Genomic DNA, 20,153 nt, shown 5'->3' on the forward strand with positions numbered 1-20,153 from the left:
CCGGCCTTTGGCTAAGTTGATCTTTTGTGTATGTACATAAGGGTTGGTAATGTGAACCAAGTATGATATTGAAAAATTGTGCATATGAAATTATCCGTTTAGCTACATGAATGATATACTTTTGTTGTGCTGGAATTCCTTGCTCAAAACTTACTAAGCATAAATTGCTTACTCCGTTTCTTTGATCCTCTGTTTTATAGATTTTGGTTCTCCAGCTATCGGACTCGGGATTTTGAAGTCGAAGTCGCCCACACTATCAAAGCCCCCTTTTGGTACAATTTTGGTTGAACTTCGAAATGGCATGTATAGGACTACCCGTTTGTTGTGGGTCATGGACCCTTTGGACTTGTATAATTTTGGATAGCCATGCGAAAATGGCTTATATGTGTTTGAGTATAATGTTATAATCATTTGGTGTGGATATTCTTGACAAGGATTGGCCATGGGAATGGTTAATCACTATCATAAATTGTGCTATTTATGCAAAAAGGGCTAGTTGAATCATGGAAACCATGAAATAGGTAAAGTCTACCTTAAAGGCAGATGCTGACAGCAGCAGTGATGTAGATTCAGAAAATCACTAAAAATAGTAGAAATGGAATTAAATAGTGAATAAATTATGTAAACGAACCTTGATGAATCTATTTTCATAGGAAAGTAACGAAACAATCATACGGATAGTATGTTAAGAGATATTCAGGTTCTTGTGAGACAGGGCCAGAACGGTTTCTGGATTTCCTGTTCCAACTTTGGAAATTCATTACAAATTAACCAGAGACAATTAAGATTCAAGCCATATATGTATAGATTCCTCTCTGAGTCTAGTTTCTATATAAACAAACGGCATCAGTATTGAAGCCCTGTACATGGAGATATCCAAGTCGTAATGCGCAAAGGTCAGTGTAGTCGATCCCTGTAACATGGGAGAATTTGACTAATAAACTGTACTAATTGGCCCAACCAAAAATTCTAGAAAAAAATATGTAGATGGACATATGAGTCTAGTTTCAGGGAAAATTTACGGAACTGGATTCCAAGTTTCTGAACTCAAGATATGATTTTTAAAGTAACTAGTATGTAGATTGGCAGTGTCTGGGAAATTATTTTTTTAAAGTCTGTGAACACCTCGTGTTCGACTCCGGTGTCGGTCTCGGGTTCAGGGTGTTACACCAATGCCCAAAATATCCAAAATTACGAGGATGGGCCTGCAGCTGACGATTGGGAAATGAGCCTTACCCGGGAAAGGACTCAGAAAATACCTACAAAGAAGGGTTGAGGTACTAGTGTTGATGGACAAACGAGATTGCTTTGGCTTAAGAGAGAGCTAGAGAAGAAGCAAGAAATGAGAAAAGCGTGACTGAGTGGGAGAGAGGTCAAGTGGGAACCGATTACTTTTCCCCATATATCCAGAAGATTTGTGTCAGGAGGAACCATTTATCTTGAACGAAAGATGTCAAGAAAGGAAGCTGCGGAAGAAATGTTAGAAAATCTGAGCATCAACGCTATATCTGAAGGAGTTGGGAAAACCTTATCAAGCATTTGCCCTTATATCCCCGGAAGTGTTCTAAACAATTGGACTGTGGAAGAGATCCCTGTAATCTTTAGAACTAATTCAGATTAATGTTCAAAACACGCTTATTACTCTAAGCCTGGGAGTAATAAGAATCCTTTTGTGAAAATGCATATGCCCAATATTTTTATTTCAATAAAAATGCATATTTGTGTCTCATTTTGAAAAATATTTTTTTATTTCTTCCATTTCATTCATACTCATACCACACAAATAATTATTCTTAAATTCTTTTATTCTTTGGGTCTTCTTTCGTTACTATAACAGGTCTCCAGATATCAATGATATGAGTGACGCTACTATTGACTCAGGGTCTCCTTTTGAGTAAGATATGTGTTCAGAGGAACCTCGAGACTTTGAAGATGATCAAAATTGTAACCTATCTCCCGATCTGTTAAGGATGGTAGAACAAGATGAGAAACAAATCTTACCTTACAAAGAGTCAGTAGAAATTATGAGCTTAAAAGAAGAGAAAGAAGTGAAGATCGGAGCTTGCATCACCACAGAGACAATACGAGACCTCATTGAGTTACTCCAAGAATTCAAATATGTCTTCATATGGTCGTATCAAGACATGCCTGGGTTAAGTACTGATATCATGGTACACTAGCTCCCCATAAAGGAAGAATGTAAGCCAGTTCAACAGAAACTCTGAAGGATGAGGCCTGGCGTCCTGCTAAAAATAAAAGAAGAGGTCAAGAAGCAATTTGACGATGGTTTTCTACAAGTGGTTAAATACTCGGAGTGGGAAGGTAATATATTCCTCGTCCCTAAGAAGATGGGAAAGTGCGAATGTGTGTAGACTACAAGGATTTAAACAAAGCCAGCCTGAAGGACAATTTCTTGTTGCCTCACATCGAAACCTCAGTGGACAACACAGCAGGTTATTCATTGTTCTCTTTCATGGATGGTTTCTCCGGTTACAACCAGATAAAGATGCATACTGAAGATATGGAAAAGACCACATTCGTAATCATGTAGGGAACATTTTACTATAAAGTGATGCCATTCGGACTGAAAAATACGGGAGCGGCGTATCAAAGAGTCATGGTAATTTGTTTCATGATATGATGTACAAGGAATTCAAGGTTTATGTCCATGATATTACCGCAAAGTCTCGGACAGAAAAGGAGCACATACAAGTCTTTGAGAATTTGTTCTTGAGGTTGAGAAAATTCCAACTAAAGCTCAATTTAGCAAAATGTACCTTCGAGAATAGGTCGGGGAAATTGCTAGGATTCGTAGTCAGTGAAAAGGGGATTGAGATCAACCCAGATAAATTCAAGGCTATACAAGAGCTGTCTCCGTCGTGCATTCAAAAAAAGTTTGAGGTTTCCTAGGAAGACTAAATTACATCGCCCTATTCATTTCACAGTTGACCGAGAAATGCAATCTCATATTTTGTCTCCTTAAGAAACACAATCTAAGTGTATGGGATGAGGGGTATCAGAAAACTTTTGACAAGGTTAAACATTACCTGTCCCAGTGCTGATGCCACATAGCCTAGATAAGCCGTTGATACTATACTTGATAGTATTCAAGAATTCCATGGGATGCGTGTTTGGTCAACTTGATAAGTCAGGAAGAAAAGAAAGAGTTATATACCATCTCAATAAGAAATTCACTAAATGTGAGACAAGATATTCGCCAATCGAGAAGTTGTGTTGCGCATTGATCTGGACAACCCGAAGACTGAGACAGTACATGTTGTACCACAAAACTTGACTCATCTAAAAAATGGACCCTCTAAAATACATGATGGAGTCAACTGCTCTAAATGGAAGAATGGCCCGATGGCAAATTTTGATTTTTGAATTTGATATAATTTATGTGAACCATAAGGCAATAAAAGGGAGTGCAATAGTAGATTTTTTAACCAGTAGAGCTCTAGAAGATTACGAGCCTTTGAACTTTGATTTCCCAAATGAAGATTTGATGTATGTTGCTACCACTGAAGAAAATGCTCAGGAAGGACATCATTGGAAACTAAATTTTGACGGAGCGTCAAATGCTATAGATAATGGAATCAGGGCAGTCTTGGTATCCCAAAATAGAAATCTTTATCCCTTTACTGGTAAATTGGATTTTGATTGTACAAACAATATGGCAGAATATGAAGCATGTATCATGAGTATTCGTGTAGCCATAGAACGTAAGATCAAAGTACTGGAGATATATGAGGATTCTGCGCTAGTGATCTATCAACTTAAAGGTGAATGGAAGACGAGATACCCCAATTTGATCAATTATTGAAAGCTGGTTCTTGAGTTAATTGAGGAGTTTGATGACATCACCTTTTGCTACCTCCCACGAGATGAAAACCAGCTGGCTGATGCCTTGGCTATTTTAGCTTCCACGATCAAAGTGAACAAACAATAGGATGCAAAACCTATCCAGATGAGTATTTATGAGGCTCTGGCTCATTGTTACAACATTGAGGAAGAAAAAAAGGACGATCACCTTTGGTACCACGATATACTACAATATATGAAGAATCGTGAATACCCTGACCAAGCAACTGAGAATGATAAAAGGACATTGAGAAGATTGGCCAATGATTATGTCTTAAATGGGGAGATCCTATACAAAAGAAGAAAGGATTAGGTGCTACTAAGATGTGTGGATGTTGTTGAGGCTAAGAAAATCTTGGAAGAAGTCCATGAGGGTGTTTGCAGAACACATGCTAATGGTTTTACAATGGTCAGGCAGATCATGAGATTTGGATATTATTGGTCCACCATGGGAGAAGATTTATTAGTTATGCTAAGAGATGCCATAAGTGCCAAATTTATGGAGACAAAATTCATGTGTCTCCTTCACCTTTTCATGTTATGACTTCTCCATGACCTTTCTCTATGTGGGGCATGGATGTCATTAGGTCGATCTTACCAAAAGCTTCCAACGGGTATCGGTTCATCTTTTTGGTCATCGACTACTTCACTAAGTGGATAGAAGTCACTTTTTATGCCAATGCCACAAAGAAAATAGTTAGCAAATTCTTGAAAAAAGAGATCATATACTAGTATGGAATGCCATAAAGGATCACACCTGACAATGCATTAAATTTGAACAACAGCACGATATCAGAAGTCTGTAGTCAGTTCAAAATCAAACACCACAACTCATCACCATATCGCCCAAAAATGAACGTTGCGCTCGAGGCAGCCAATAAGAACATTAAGAAGATCGTGGGAAAAATGACTGAGACTTATAAAGATTGGCATGAGAAGTTACCATTCGCTCTCTATGCTTATCAAACGTCTATTAGGACTCCACCGGGGCAACGCATTCCTTATTGGTTTATGGAATAGAGGAAGTTTTGCCCATTGAAGTCAAGATTCCTTCCCACTGAATTTTGTCATAACTGAAGTTAGATGAAGCAGAATGGATCCAATTTCGATATGATCAGTTGAACTTGATCAAAGAAAAGAGGCTAAGGGTTATTCGTCATGGTTAGATGTACCAAAAATGAATGATGCAAGCTTATAACAAGAAGGTTCACTCTAGAGAATTTCAGGAGGGGGTCTTGTATTGAAAGAGATCATTCCCATACAAAAGGATTTCAGAGGAAAGTGGATGCCAAACTAGGAAGGACCTTATATGGTAAAAAAGGCCTTTTCTGGAGGAGTATTGATTTTGACCGAGATAGATTCAATCAAGAAATACTTCACCTAAAAAAATAAAAGAAAAAGAAGGAGGAGAGGCCAAGGCGAAAACCCGTAAAGGGAGCCTTGGGACCAAAAGGGTTTTGAGTTGAAAACTCAGAAAAGGGCAGCTCAAATTTGGATTGAAGATTGAACATGTGATGGTAGGGTCTTCTCAGAAGGAAGAATGTTACATCTTGGGGTATCAACAAAGTACTCTGGATCTCCTAAACACATATCAGGCTCAAAAGGGTCCTCGAGAAGTTAGTGCGAAGAAGCTCATACTACGATATCTGGGGCACCTAGTTTCATCTTATTCATTTTGTATTTTAGCATCATTTTCCATTTTGATTAATCTATTCGTTTCGATTTTTGCTCCCAATAAATTTCAACCTTGTCCATTGTTACAATCATTTTTAAGCATTTTTTATTGAAATAATGATTAATGGACTAATAATATTCAAGTAAAAGGATTTCTTGCATTTTGCTCTAAAAGTTTTCTAAATAGTAAAAGGATCTGAAACAAGACCACTAGTCAGAATTAACTAAATCTAAGAGTTGGAAAGGTTTGGGAACGAATAGTTTAAATTGTGATCATTTCCTCGAGTTTTCTATCAAAGATATTGGCTGAACAAGAAGGTAGGGTAATGCGTCAGTGATAGAACCTTGATAAACAACGAGCAATGTCAACCTAAGCATTAAAAGGAGATCATTCTCAAAAAACATGACATTCTACATTCATGCAAACATTATTCTTACACATCTAGTTAGGAGCATTTGATTTATTCTGATCATAACATCCTAATTGCTTGGCATAAATATAGGCCCATGAAATGGATTCTATATGTCATGTTCCCTAGAGAATGGTGTAACAGATCAGTGAAACCACAAATCCTATACCCCTAAAGTTATAGTGGGACGGATTAAAGTCATCATAGTGAATCTTATTTCCTTGAAGTTGCAGTGGAACAGATTAAAGCTACAAGTTACGAATCTTATCTCCTTGAAGTTGTAGCGGAGTAGATTGAAACTAAATCCTATACCTCTCAAGTTGCATTAAGTCGGATTAAATCTACCATGGCGAATCTTATCTCCTTGAAGTTGCAGTGGAGCAGATTGAAGCGACAAGTCCTATACCTCTGAAGTTGCAGTGGGTCAGATTAAATCTACAATAGCAAGTCTTATCTCTCTGAAGTTGCAGTGGAATAGACTAAAGCTACAAGCTACAAATCTTATCTCCATAAAGTTGCAGTGGAGCAGATTGAAGCGATAAGTCCCATACCTCCGAAGTTGTAGTGGGTCGGATTAAATCTACTATAGCAAGTCTTATCTCCCTGAAGTTGCACTGGAATAGACTAAAGCTACAAGCTACAAATCTTATCTCCCTAAAGTTGCAGCAGAATAGGTTGAAGATATGAATATCTCCCCGAAGTTACAGTGGAGTAGATTGAAATTACAATTCTTATACCCTTAAAGTTGCAGTGGGTTGGAATGAGACTACTTGAAGAAGAGAAGCACTAAAGAAGATGAGATTCGGCAAGACCAAGAAAAATTGACCCTTTTAAAAGTCTTTGCTCCATTCCCGTTACACGACAACGAGTAAAGAGGGGTAGCTGTAACAGGCCATTTTTTCCCGGGCCCAAACCAAACCAAATAAAAATAAAAAATAAAAAAATAACGGTCCCAAAGTCCATTTACAAAAAATATATCAGGCCTAAATAGACCAAATAAATAAAACCCCTAAGACCCAATTACAGGCCCACAACCTAAACATTTTCAGTAAAAGCCAAAAAAACCCTAGCCCCTTCTACCGCGCCGCTCCCTGACATGTCAGCAGACGCGGTGCCCGAAAACTTCCCCTTTGCACCAAAACAACAGTAGTAACCTCGTTGACTTCTACCGCCCTTACAAGAAACACAAAAAAAGGAAAAGAAGCATAAGAAAGCAATTGAAAAAACATATATTGTAATACTTTCTCGGTTATAAAAACTAATTTTTGTAACATAAAAAGGGATCTTCTTTTCCTTTCAAAAAAAAGAGCAATCAAAAAAGAACAAACAGAATACAAATTCGAAGGTGATTTTCCCTTTTATATATATATATTTCTTATATATATGAAAAATAAAAGAAAAAAGAAAAAAACTTACCTGACATGTCGTGGTTTGCCACTGTGAGTTGGTTGAGGTCGTCACCACCGATGAATGGTGACCCTTTTTGTGACGGAGATTTTTTTAAAACCTTAAAATCGAAGGATATTTTGTTTTTTTATTTTTTGTGACTTTTGAGGAGTTTTCGAGGAAACCGACCCCAAATCTGGATTTTGGGAGCCAAAAGGCCAAAAATAGGGGTCGTTTAGGTTTTTCGGCCACCATGGACTATGGAGCTATCGCCAGTGACCGGTGGCCATTGTGGCAGGGACTCGCCGACGCCAAGGCCAGCCAAAGGAGGCTTTGAGAGAAAAAGGGGGATTTCATTTTTTAATTGAATGAATGAATGATTTTTTTTTGAATTTTTTTTGGTTTAAATAGGCGATTTAAACGGCTCCGTTTTCGGCCGATTTTCAGACGTCAAAACAACGTCGTTTTGACGTGACCCGCGGCCCGACCCGATCCATCCCCTAAGATCCGCATGTTTTCACCTCGAGGGGATATTTGCGCTCCTAGTTCTTCCGCCTTTTGGGTTCTTTTAATTTAGTCCTAATTTTACTATTATTTTCTTTTTAGAAATTTTACCATTCAATTTTACCCCGCTTTCAATTAAGTCCTTGGTTTGCTAATCTCCTGGAGAAGGGACGCGTGTCTTGAGGATTGGGATAATTGCTCATTTGGTCCTCGTTCTTTTTCACTCTTTTCACATTGGTCTTTTATTTATTTATTTTATCCAAAATTATCCTTTTAATTTAATTTAAGTTAAGATTAAGTCCTTTACTTATTTTAATTCTTTTATTTATTTATTTACTTATTTGGTTATTTATCATTCCTTTACTTTTTGTTATATTTGAAATTGTTTTATTTATTTATTTTCTTTTCATCGAGCGTTTATTTATTTATCTATTTTGTTTTTTTTTTCTTTTTTACACTTAGATATTAGATTGTTTATGCTCTTTTATTTGTGTATTTGTTTTATTATTGTCGTTATTATTTTATTTTTATTTCTTTTCTCATTTTTTATTATTTTAGATCATGTTTATTTATCCTTTTTAATCATGTATTTTCCATTTTATTTTTATTTTACTTTACCTTATTATTATGTTATTATAGTATTCCTTTATTTACTTATTATCTATCATTCTAATATTCTATCTACCTAGCCATTTTATATTATTTCATTATCACTATTCCATACATTATATTTAGACATATTTGTCCGTTTTGTATTGTACCAGAATAAATTAAATATACACCACTTTAAACGTCATATTGAATTTTTTATTCAATGCGTAAAAAGGAGTATTTAAAAACCAAGGCAACGTTCTTATTTAGAAATTCGAGTAATCGTGTCCTAACTTATGGGGTTCGACTTTCTCCTTGAACCTAGATAACTGAACATCACTTTTAAAATTAAAACACATAAGATTTAATTAATAATTGAATAATGAGCAAACTTATTTTTGAGGATTCGAGATGTAGTGTTCTAACTTACGGGACATGACCTTTTCGTTTACCTCGAGATAAGAAAGTCTTTTACATATGTTTTAATTTACTTAAGTGATTTTAAGTTAAAATGCAAGATGGGATCGTGTTTTAAATTCTCTTCAAATTTTCAATTTTCGACACTAAGACATCAAGTAATCAATTAGGTACCAATTTTGGGCGTTATGAGGGTGCTAATCCTTCCTTATACGTAACCGACTTCCAAACCCATTTCCTGGATTTTGTAGATAGAAAAGTATCGTTTTAATAAGTCTAACATTTTATTAAAATGAGTTTTAAGGTGACCCAATCACACCTAAATAAAAAGGATTGGTGGCGACTCCCATTTTAGTTTCCTATTTTTATAAATAAAAAGTCGACTTCAAAAAAAGGTTTCGACATCCATATATATATTTCTCAATAGATTTATTCAAGATCCTCTTTTTATTTCATTATTTCAATAATAATATTGTATGATTTGAAATTAATTATTTAAACAAGCAATCTTGCAAACGACAGGTTGCAAATTGATAACACATATGTGATTATTTTGTAGATGCATCTACCAAAATCATATAATATCAAAACCATCCACATGGTCGATGAATGGGCCCATATTCGTTTCATGCAAAATATTAAATCTCAACTTTAGCTAGCGAGTTTCTAAGAATCAATTTTCATTGAGAACAAACAACAAATGAGAATTTTTTAAATTAAAGAATCTTTTGGTTCTTTAATGAATATTCATATAAATTCTTAATTAATTCCCGCATCATATATGATTCAGGATAGTCTAACTGGTCACGCCAAATAGTAAATGTATTTGTATTAGTAAACTTCTGGTTTACTTTAACATGTTTTTCATTGTACTAATAATGTAAATATAAATTTTGACAATTGATAATTTTATTGTCATTCTTTTTATTTTGTATCCACATATAAATACTATTGTGACATTTACTTTTGGAAATGTCTAAATCAATGTGAAGTCTATAATCCCACTAAGTCAATGAATAAATATAATTTTTAAACAATTATATGTAATATTTGCTTCAGGGATATGTCAAAATCTTCAAATGTAAAGCATTTGGTCTAGTGGTATGATTCTCGCTTAGAGTGCGAGAGGTGCCAAGTTCGATTCAAAATATAAATAAACTAATCATCTTTTGATTCATATGAAATATAATCTTTTCTTCATTCACAATCTCAATATGAGATCCATTATGAATATATTTTAAAAGTAATGCATTAACCATCACAAATTTTGTGCTGTTTAGATATTGATATATTAGCTCTTCTAGAGCTTTCAACTAATTTTGTACTCTCAAATATTGGAATAATATTTGTTTGTTTCAATACCAAATAAGATAAATATTTTCTATCTGTAATGATAAAATTCATTACTACATTCTCATATCTTTCCTTAAAGAATATTAACAGAGACAAAATATTTGGGCATACACCACATATGTGACCAATAATCTTTCATATCACATTGATAACATAAGTTATCTTTATGCTTTGAAAAGTTATCTTTAGAACTCTCATTGCTCTCTTATTTATTACTATATTCTCACTTTTAGTGGTCCATGAGTATATCTTTTATTTTCTTTACATTTACATTCACTTCGGGGAATGCAATATATTTACTAGGGCGAACTTATAAACGTCCCAATAGATTCTTTATTTCATAATCACCATCGCAAACATGCGTGGATTTTAAATTAGAATCTATCTATTCATGTTGTCATGATTAGTCTCCAATTATAATAAACATGATATAATAAATAAAATATAGTAAAATATAGCTAAAGATCTTTAACATCATCGTCATCACATTGACAAATCTATTCTTTACCCATACTTATACAATTATAAATCAAAGGTTGGGAATAAGAACCACAATCCATTCTGAGAATGAATCTTTCAACATCCTGAAGATGAAGTTGTAAAATAAAGAGAATCATCGTGCTGACAACGTGTTATAAAATAAAGAGAGATAGAGAGAATAAAGTACAAAGAAAATATGAAAGCAATAGAGAATATACTTTATTGATCAAAATGGATGATTACAATGCTTCATTAGAGTCTCTATTTATAGGTATAAGAAGTATAAAAGAAGTAGAGATCTAATTCTAATAACTATTAGAATTTAAAGTACATCAAAACTTTATCTTGATCATGATGGACATCCACTTAATAAGATATTCATAATAATACAGTATTTTTAAATATATATATTTTATATAGCATTTTTAAGTTACTTTTACTATTTTAAATATAAACCTTTTTTTACATCATAATAAATTTAAATTAATAAGAAACTAAATAAAAAGATAGAATTTAGTTCAATTTGGATAATCAAGATTTTTTTAACTTGTATTTATAAATAGTTCAAACACCTTAGTTTGGTTCATTTATCTATTTTTCCAATTTTTCTTAGGATAAGTTACATAGTTAATCACCCAAATTTTATAAACTTTTATTTTGAGCACTGAAAATATAAAAAAAATACATTTTAGGCATCGCTGTTAACGATCGTGTTCATTTTGGTCACTCGTCGTTAATTTGGGGTTAGGCAATGCTATTTTATACTCATTTCAGTCACCCAATTTTTGTAAGTTTTCATTTTGGTTACTCATTTTTTTTAGAATTAATTTTATTTTTTTAAATGATTTTTTACAGGGAATTGAGTTATTCAGTTGTGGACCTTATAACTCAATTCCCTATAAAAACCCAAGTATTTCACTTTTTATTGGAAAAACTAAAATAAATCTAAAAAGATAAAGAAAATTAAAAAGATAAAATGATTTTTTCGGTAAAAACTAAGATTTCTCCTATAAAAACCCGGGTTCTTTTGGGAAAAAAATTAAAAAGATAAAATGGTTTTTTCTTGTAAAATTTTTGAATTTTTCCTTTCACTAAAAAAACTAAAATTAATTCTAAAAAAATGAAAAAAAATAAAGGAATTGAAAAGACAAAAGAATTTTTTCATGTAAAAACTCCAACTTTTTCTATAAAATCTCAAGTAACTCCTTGTAGCACAGTAAAACCCCAATTTTTTCTTTTACTAGAAAAATTAAAATTAATTCTAAAAAACAGAAAAAATTTAAAATTTAAAAGCATAAAATGAGTTATCAAAATGAAAATTGAATTAATGGCAAGCGACCGAAATTAAAACGGTTGTTGCCTAAAATGTAAGGTTATTTTAGTTTCAATATACAAAATAAAAAGTTATGAAAATTAGAAGACTAATTGTGTAGTTTACCCTTTTCCCCTAGAACCATGAACAAATCACCAACTCAAATATTCTAGCTTACCTAATTGATTATTTCCTTAAACAAATTTACCTTTCGGTTAATTAATGATAATTATATTTATCAAATTTGATATAGCTGTACTTCACAATTAACGATCCATAAACAAAGGGCCAAACCCAATCTTGAATCTTAATATAATATTGATAATCCATGTAAGTATGATGCTAACCTTACTTTTATATTTTTGTCATCAAAAAATTGTCTTGTCCAAATATAATTGGCTGATAGCAATCCTAGGTTTGGAGACAATATATAAATGGGTAAATTGCACCCAAGGTCATTTCAAAAAGTTACAAAATGATTATTAAACTATTCAAAAATTTTCATTGGAATCACTGAACTATTTAAAAGTTTTTATTTAAGTCACTGGGTTGCTAAGCTCTTGCCTTTAAAAAGTTCAACTAGCAAGCTCCAAGCGACGATTCGACGACCAATATGGTGGATTAGCGCCCATTGACAAGTAGAAAAACATACATTAAATCTAAGTCGATCTGGCGGTTGGTGTCGAAGATTGAAGGAGAATGTTGCTTGGATTTTGGTTCACAGATTCGTGACGTTTAAAATTATTTTATGAATAAAAGCTGAACTGTAGAAGAGAAGGGGAAGGAGAGCTTTGGATTGGTACAAGTGGTGCAAACAAAAAAGCCATACAATAGCGATTTTAACAGTACAATGACTTAAATGAAGATTTTCAAATAGTTCAACAACCATTTTGTAACTTTTTGAATTTAAGTGGCCAAAACATAAACTTACTAATAGTTTAGTTTAGTAATCTTAAGTATAATTTACCCCACAACTTGAATATAGGATGTTTGACATAAATTTACATGCTAAAATTTTACTTTATTTATATTATATATATTCATTAAATTTAAGTAAAAATGATTTTATTAATTAAGGATATCTTTAAATTGAATTAAATTAAAATTAAAATGATGTTACTTGAATTTAGATCAGAATTTTCAGCTAGACAAATTACTTGATATATGTATTTATCTAATTTGATTGAATTTAGAAGAATTATTTTGCCAAATTATAGGGTTTCTAGAAAAAAGCAAAGCTAAAACATTCCCTTCCAATGAAGTTGTTTTTTTAAAAGCAAAAAGCAAAAAGGATTAGTTTAATTAATGTTGCTTAAGAAGCATCCTAAACCTTTGTAATCTCTTGGAAAAGACATTAAAAGGTAAAATACAAACACAAAATATTACACTTTTACCATTTTAAAATTTATTAATTATTAATTTTTTGGCCTTATGTGAAAAGGAAAAAAAATGTTCAGAATTGGAACTTTAGATTGATGTCAATCAAAAGTTAAAAGAGCATAAATTTTAGGCATCGCGAATTCAAAAACTTTTTCTTTTAGGGAGGAGTTGTATAATTTTATAAAAGCTCAAATATAATTTCACTATTTTAATTGTTTATATCTTTATAATTTTTAAAAAATTAAATCAAAATTTTATCATTTTTAGGGTTAAAGTGAAATTTTATCATGTATTAATTTAAAATTTCATAAATTTTTGAAGACCAAATTTTAAATTTCCAATTTTAGGGAGGTTGAGGCCCTTGCCAGCCCCTTACTGTCACCCCTATTAACTCATACTTCATGTTATTTTAAAGGAATTTTTATGCTATTTTAACTTTTTTTTGTTGAATTTTGAATATTTTATCATTTTTAAATTACTTGTTAACGTGTCATATAAGATAAATAGTATCATATTAGCATGAAGTATAATATGGACTGTCATGAGAGTTGTCACGCCAACATCATTAAAATATAATGTTTTAATAAGTATTCTCATTAAAAGAAAAAGATAATTTAACTTTTTTTGAAAGGTTAATGATCAAATTTAGCTAAAAAAATTTGATAAAAATAATAAATATTAAGAACTAAATTTGATATTATACTTAAAATTTATTACTACATCAATAATTTATTTAATCGGTTTGTAAAGTATTTAACCCTTAAATTTCACTCTAAAAATAATAAAATCAAACCTTAATAATTTCGAATATTAAAAATTAAATAATTTGAATATGTTAATGACATAAATGCCCATATTTTACCTAGCAAGTTGCATTTTATGATTTATTTATGTAAAAATTATATAATTTAAATTCAAATAATTAAAAATATTTTTATTTATTTTTATAGGATACCTAAATTATCCGTAATCCTCCTTAAGCCCTAAAAAAATAAAAAATATATATTTAAACTCACATTTTTAAATTTTTATAACAACAATATTAACTAAATTAATAATTTAAATATTTAAATATAATATTCTCAATTAATATAATACAAATACCATTATGAATGATTTACAATAAATTGATTATTAATTATTAAAATATAATACATTTGCACAAACATTAGGTTATACGTGGCATAAGTCTATGAGATTCTAGTTTCCCTTTGTTCCTCTTTAGCATCAAAAGCAAATATATGCTAATTGGATAATAAATTAAAACACGCCACCTAATTCCTTGATGAGTGGCTTTAAAATCAAATCAATAAAATCTTTTAAAAGTCAAAATTTTATATCAACAAAGTTGAATTTGAGTATTTAAATTCGAGTTTAACTCTCTAAAAATTAAGAAAATAATTGTACAAAATAGAAACGCCACATCATCTTATATTATTTACCAATTATTTAATGTTATTGATACGTCATTTTAGTAATTTTTTTTAACCTCAACCCTGGACTCTCGATCTTGAACCTTGAAACCTTAGACTTTATACACTGGACCCTAGACCCAAAGTTTAAGGTCGAGGGTCCAAGTTCAAGGGTCTAGGATTTAAGGTCCAAGGTTTATGGTTTAGGGTTCTGGGTTTAAAGTTTAAGATTTAGGGTCAAGAGTTTAAGGTTTTGGGTCCAAAGTTCAAGGTTGAGGGTCCTGGGTTGAGATTAAAAAAAATTACCAAAATTATATGTCAATGACGAAAAAGAATTGTATGAAACTGTGATTCCACGTCATCCATATCCCAATTTCATACAATCATTTCTCTTCAATGACATAAAAAAAAAGTTGAAATGACATTAAATAATTGATAAGGGTATAAGATGTTGTGGGGTTTCTATTTCATATAATCTTTTCCCCTAAAAATTATGTGAGTTAAATTTTTTTTTAATTTACAACATATTTATGAATATAATGAGATTTCAACTATAAAAAATATTGATAATTAAGTACAAAATATTAACATATCACAACCTATATCACAAAAAAGATTCATATTATCACCCATGCCATTGGTATATTAGTTAAGCACTTATGATGGATATCAAATCTTTTTGTCAATATTCAGACTTCATACGGCCCCTTTAAGGGTATGCAACGGGTTGATAGGGTCTTAACTCTCGCCAGTGGCGGAGTCAAAAAATTTTTTAGGGGTAGATTAAATTGTATATTTTTATGATAGTAAAAATATAATTTCATCAAAAAAAATTTTGGGGTGGAATTAAATTGTATATCTTTACGATAGTAAAAATGTAATTTCACTATTTTAATAGACTATTTTATAATTTTTAAAGGAATAAATCAAATTTTTATTACTTTGGAAGCTAAAGTGCAATTTTATCATTATTAATTTAAAATTTTATAAATTATAAAAGGTCTAAATAAAAAAATTTTCTATTTTAAGATAACCATGGCACTACTTGCCCCTTGCCTCAGCCACCAACTCTCACTTATTAATTTTTTTAATTTTTTATAAAATTACAAATCAATATATTAATAAAATTACACTATAACTTCTTTCTAAAATTTATAATTCTATTTTTCCTCAAAGCAATTTTGTGGTTTCATCTTAAGCTCCTTTTCCTTTTTCTATTGAATGTTTTTTTAAGTTATTGACACTTAGAGTGAAGTAATAGTAAAAACTCTTCTTGATCACATCGGTTCAGGCCATGCCATTCCCCATCCCTCCTCCCTCACATTGTATTTGATAAAAAGAATAAGGTAAAAATCATAAAAGAAGCCCTCAAAATATATAACTTTATTTAAGTAAACTCTTATACTGTTATTACGATCAAATAAATGCTCAAACAACCCTTAACTATTATCTTTTTTATCCAAATAAGTCCTTAAGTTTTAATTTACCCCTAAACAAATTGTTGATTTAAGTAAAGAGTAATTTGTTTAGGGGTAAATTAAAACTTAAGGACTTATTTGCCTAGCGACAGAGTTCCATCTGCCTTCACCATGTAATCTAACATATTCAGTAAGAAGCCTATCTTCTTCAGCAGTCCAAGGACCTTTCCTCCACGCTTCTTCTTCAATTACACCCCAACCAAACTGTTCTCCCATCATTGCCAAAGACATCTTTCGTTCTTTCTTTCTTTTTAAATGCTAAGAGAACCCTTTAAAAATGCTTTAAAGTGAAGGTTTTTTTTTATTTTTTTGGGTCTTTTTGGGTTTTTTTTCTTCAAATATATGCCTACTAGGGTTGGTGTTTCACATATTTATACATGCAGTAAAGAGACCCTATCTTATTTTTTAATTTGTTAGATAGGGTGTTGTGTTTGTGTATTTTGTAGTGTTATAATCATGTTACAATATTAAAAAGTCTGAATTTTATTAGTTAAACCCCATATGTTTTGATTTGTTAGAATTCAATTAGAAAGCTGTGTTGAAGGCAAAATTATTTATTAAATAGAAATGAAATAATTTGTTGTTTATAATAACATCTGTTTAGGGTTAAAAAGGAATGGGAAGAGTTGCAGGCTAAGGTGGGTGAATTATTTAAGGCCAGACCTTAAAAGGGGCCAAATAACCCCTCATGAAGAGAGTATAATTCTTGAGCTACATGCAAGATGGGGAAACAGGTAATGATTTTAATATATAAATTTGTTCGGATTAATCTTTCTTGAAGTATTCGTATTTAATATTCGTAGTTGAACAAAACTTTTAAGGTGGTCAACCATTGCAAGAAGCTTACCAGGAAGAACTGACAATGAGATAAAAAACTATTGGAGGACTCATTTCAAGAAAAAGGCTAAACTATCACCGGATAACTCCGACCAGGCAAAAGCTCGAACACTTAAAAGGCAACATTTTCAACAGCAACTTCTGCAACAAAAACAACAGCAGCAGTACTTACAGTTGAATGAATCCGACATGAAAAGGATGATGTCTTTACTGGAAGAAACTGAACCCAAAGCTCCATTTATGCCACAGCTGCGACAAGAAATGGGGGCGGCTACTTCATGCCCCAACATGGTGGAAGAACAAAGCTTGTTTTATCCCATGGGTAATGGCAATGAGACATCGAACGAGGATGTTGTTTGGGATGGATTATGGAACTTGGATGATTATCAATGGAAGTTATGGTGCAGTAAGCCAAGCTAAAGCTAGTGTGAGAAACGCCATGGTTCCTACAAGATTACCTAGTTTTAGTCAAATAAGAAAGGGTCTTAAATCTGAAGTTTTGATTATGATGTATTATCCTACCAATAAAAATGATCCAATTCTGCATTGAATAAACAGAATTTGAAGCTAGGCGAGCATGTGCTATTGCCCATCCACCAACTCTTAAGCTTCAATGCAGGTCAAGTTTAAATAATCTACTTTTAATTTTATTTCAGTTTAATTAAATATATTTTTAAATATTTTATTATTTTAAAAATAGAAAATGGTATTAAGGTCGATCAAAATATTTTTATTATTCATTAGGTTACCAAATTATAATAAAATATTATTATATCAAAATATTTTAAATATCATTTTTTTGATTAAATTGACTGGATTTATATATATATAAATGGAGAACAAATGAAAATGGCCTAAGGCCTTACAAAAGAAAAGTCTGGAAACAAAGAAACATAATGGGCCTAACCAATAAAAGAATAAAATAAAACTTATACTTATCCAATCCCAGTCAAACGATATAGCTGGACACCACAATGTCATTTCCGTTCAGAGCCACCTACCAGCTTTAATGATAGCAGGTTCCAATGCTTCTATTACTCTGCTATCCTTTATTGCATAAAAGTCTTTCATCTCTTCAGTTAGGAGGTTTTAGTCCGCGCCTCTCCAGCTCTCGACGGATCATCTCCGGTACTCCCTTCTCCAAGTAAAAACTTTCACTTCTCTTAAGAGCCTCTGTAGCAATGGTGTGAGCGTAGATGTTTTTTGCTTTTGGGATAAAAGAAAACATAATCTCCTCGTATCTCTCTTTCCGGTTCCGTATATCTCTGATTATTGCTCCAATGATCGATCTATCTGTATTGAAACATTGACACTTTTTGATAACTGTTTTTGAGTCGCCCATTATCTCCATTTTGTTGATTCCCAACCTAATACCTAGATTGATTGCTTGTAATCCTGCATGAGCCTCTGCTGTGAATGGATCTTCGATGTTGGAGTGAAGAACTGCTAGTGACGCAAGGATTTTCCCTTCCTCGTTCCAGGCTAATAGCCCCGATGCCGATGTGGACGTCTGGCTATCAAACGCTGCATCAAACTGAACTGTTGCTTTTCCCCTTTTGAAGATCTGCTGATAACTGTCAGAAGTGTGAATGGTAGGTTTTTCTTTTTTTGCTGCTTCGAGTTCTGTTAGATAGTTTCTAATTTTCCTTGCTATTTCTGATCCTGACATTTGCCTTTTTTCATAAATGAGTTGATTTCTACTGAACCAGATGTACCATAGTCCGCAGCAGAAGAGTCGCAACTGCTCTTCGTTTCCTTGGCCAAAGATTCCGGTAAGCTATCTCCACATATCCCCATTATTGTGATTCTGTATCCACGCTAGATTAAGATGATTCCAGACCTCCATCGTTGCAGGGTACTGTTGGAAAATATGGCGACTGCTTTCTTCTTCACACTCGCATCTGGGACATTTGGTATTCACCAGAACTCGCTTTATTTTGAGGTTGAGGAAGGAGGGGATATAGTTCCATGAAATCCTCCATAAAAGCATTTTGATCTTAGATGGAATTTGTAATGACCAAAGTTTTCTGTAAAAGTTAATAGTTTCGGTATGTAAAAACAACTCATTAGGATCCAAGGTAGTCTCCTGTAATAGTTTATAGGCACTTCTAACTGAGAATTCTCTGGTCGGCTCCCCTCTCCAAACTTGAAGATCTTCATATTCCATCTCCGCCAAAGGGATCCTCAATATTTTCTCCGCTACAACTGGTTGAAAGGTATCCCTTATTAGCTCTATTTTCCATCTTCTGGTACTTGGGTCGAGCAAATCTGAAACAAATTCAAAATTACCATTTACTTCTTGATTCGGCATTCTAACCATTTCTTTTCCTGGCACCCACAGATCATCTCGGATGGAAATCCTCTCACCTCGCCCCACTCTCCAACATAAACCCTTTTCAAGCAGACCTTTCGCGGGCCAAACACTTCTCCAGGTAAGTGAAGGTAAATTTCCTAGATGAGCTTTTAAAAACTCTGAATTGGGATAATACTTTGATTTCAAAACACGAGCCAACAATGAATTTGGGTAATTAACAAGATGCCATCCTTGTTTCGCTAATAAAGAAATATTAAACTTCATAAAATATCGAAATCCAAGACCACTATTTTCTTTTAATAAGCACAGATTTTCCCAGGTACACCAATGAACACTTTTTTTATTCCATCTCTTCCGCCACCAGAAATTAGCAACAATTCTTTCCAGGTCTGACCATAGAGTCTTGGGTAGTAGAAAACATGCCATTGAATACGTTGGGATAGCTTGTAAGACCGATTTAATAAAAACTTCCTTGCCTCCTTGGGATAGAAACCTTGTCCTCCAATTATCAATCCTTTGTTTGAGTCTGTCCTTCAAACCTTGAAAAGATGTTTTTTTCCTCTTTCCCACCATACTAGGAAGCCCTAGGTATCTTTCAATATCATTCGCTCTTCTAACTCCGAGGGTCCTTGAGACATTATCCCTTACACTCTCTTCTGTATTTGTGCTGAAGAAGACAGCCGATTTTTCATAATTCACACATTGTCCTAAGTTCAATTCATATTCCTTTAGAATCTGTTTTAA

At 32.5% G+C, this 20,153-nt stretch overlaps 2 protein-coding genes across 2 annotated transcripts; one reads left to right on the plus strand and one right to left on the minus strand.

Annotated features, from left to right (window-relative positions):
* Positions 1–1,450: 1,450 nt before the first annotated feature.
* LOC107892639 (myb-related protein 315) lies at positions 1,451–17,542 on the plus strand. Its single transcript, XM_016817703.2, has 3 exons — positions 1,451–1,559; positions 16,863–16,992; positions 17,080–17,542. The coding sequence occupies exons 1-3, from the start codon at positions 1,451–1,453 to the stop codon at positions 17,513–17,515; spliced, it is 675 nt and encodes a 224-aa protein (XP_016673192.2). The 3' UTR covers positions 17,516–17,542.
* A 628-nt stretch (positions 17,543–18,170) lies between these two features.
* LOC121220754 (uncharacterized) lies at positions 18,171–18,764 on the minus strand. Its single transcript, XM_041100200.1, has one exon. The coding sequence runs from the start codon at positions 18,762–18,764 to the stop codon at positions 18,171–18,173; it is 594 nt and encodes a 197-aa protein (XP_040956134.1).
* Positions 18,765–20,153: the final 1,389 nt, after the last annotated feature.

Source organism: Gossypium hirsutum, chromosome D09 (genome assembly GCF_007990345.1).
Source record: "Gossypium hirsutum isolate 1008001.06 chromosome D09, Gossypium_hirsutum_v2.1, whole genome shotgun sequence".
Classification (NCBI taxonomy): domain Eukaryota; kingdom Viridiplantae; phylum Streptophyta; class Magnoliopsida; order Malvales; family Malvaceae; genus Gossypium; species Gossypium hirsutum.

What these genes read in the sequence shown, in the direction of transcription:
- LOC107892639 (XM_016817703.2), top strand. Translation starts at nt 1,451, where the DNA reads ATGTCAAGAAAGGAAGCTGCGGAAGAAATGTTAGAAAATCTGAGCATC. An exon ending in TTGCCCTTATATCCCCGGAA is followed by an intron (nt 1,560 to 16,862) that starts GTGTTCTAAACA and finishes ACATCTGTTTAG; the next exon opens with GGTTAAAAAGGAATGGGAAG. An exon ending in CATGCAAGATGGGGAAACAG is followed by an intron (nt 16,993 to 17,079) that starts GTAATGATTTTA and finishes AAAACTTTTAAG; the next exon opens with GTGGTCAACCATTGCAAGAA.
- LOC121220754 (XM_041100200.1), bottom strand. Translation starts at nt 18,764, where the DNA reads ATGTCAGGATCAGAAATAGCAAGGAAAATTAGAAACTATCTAACAGAA.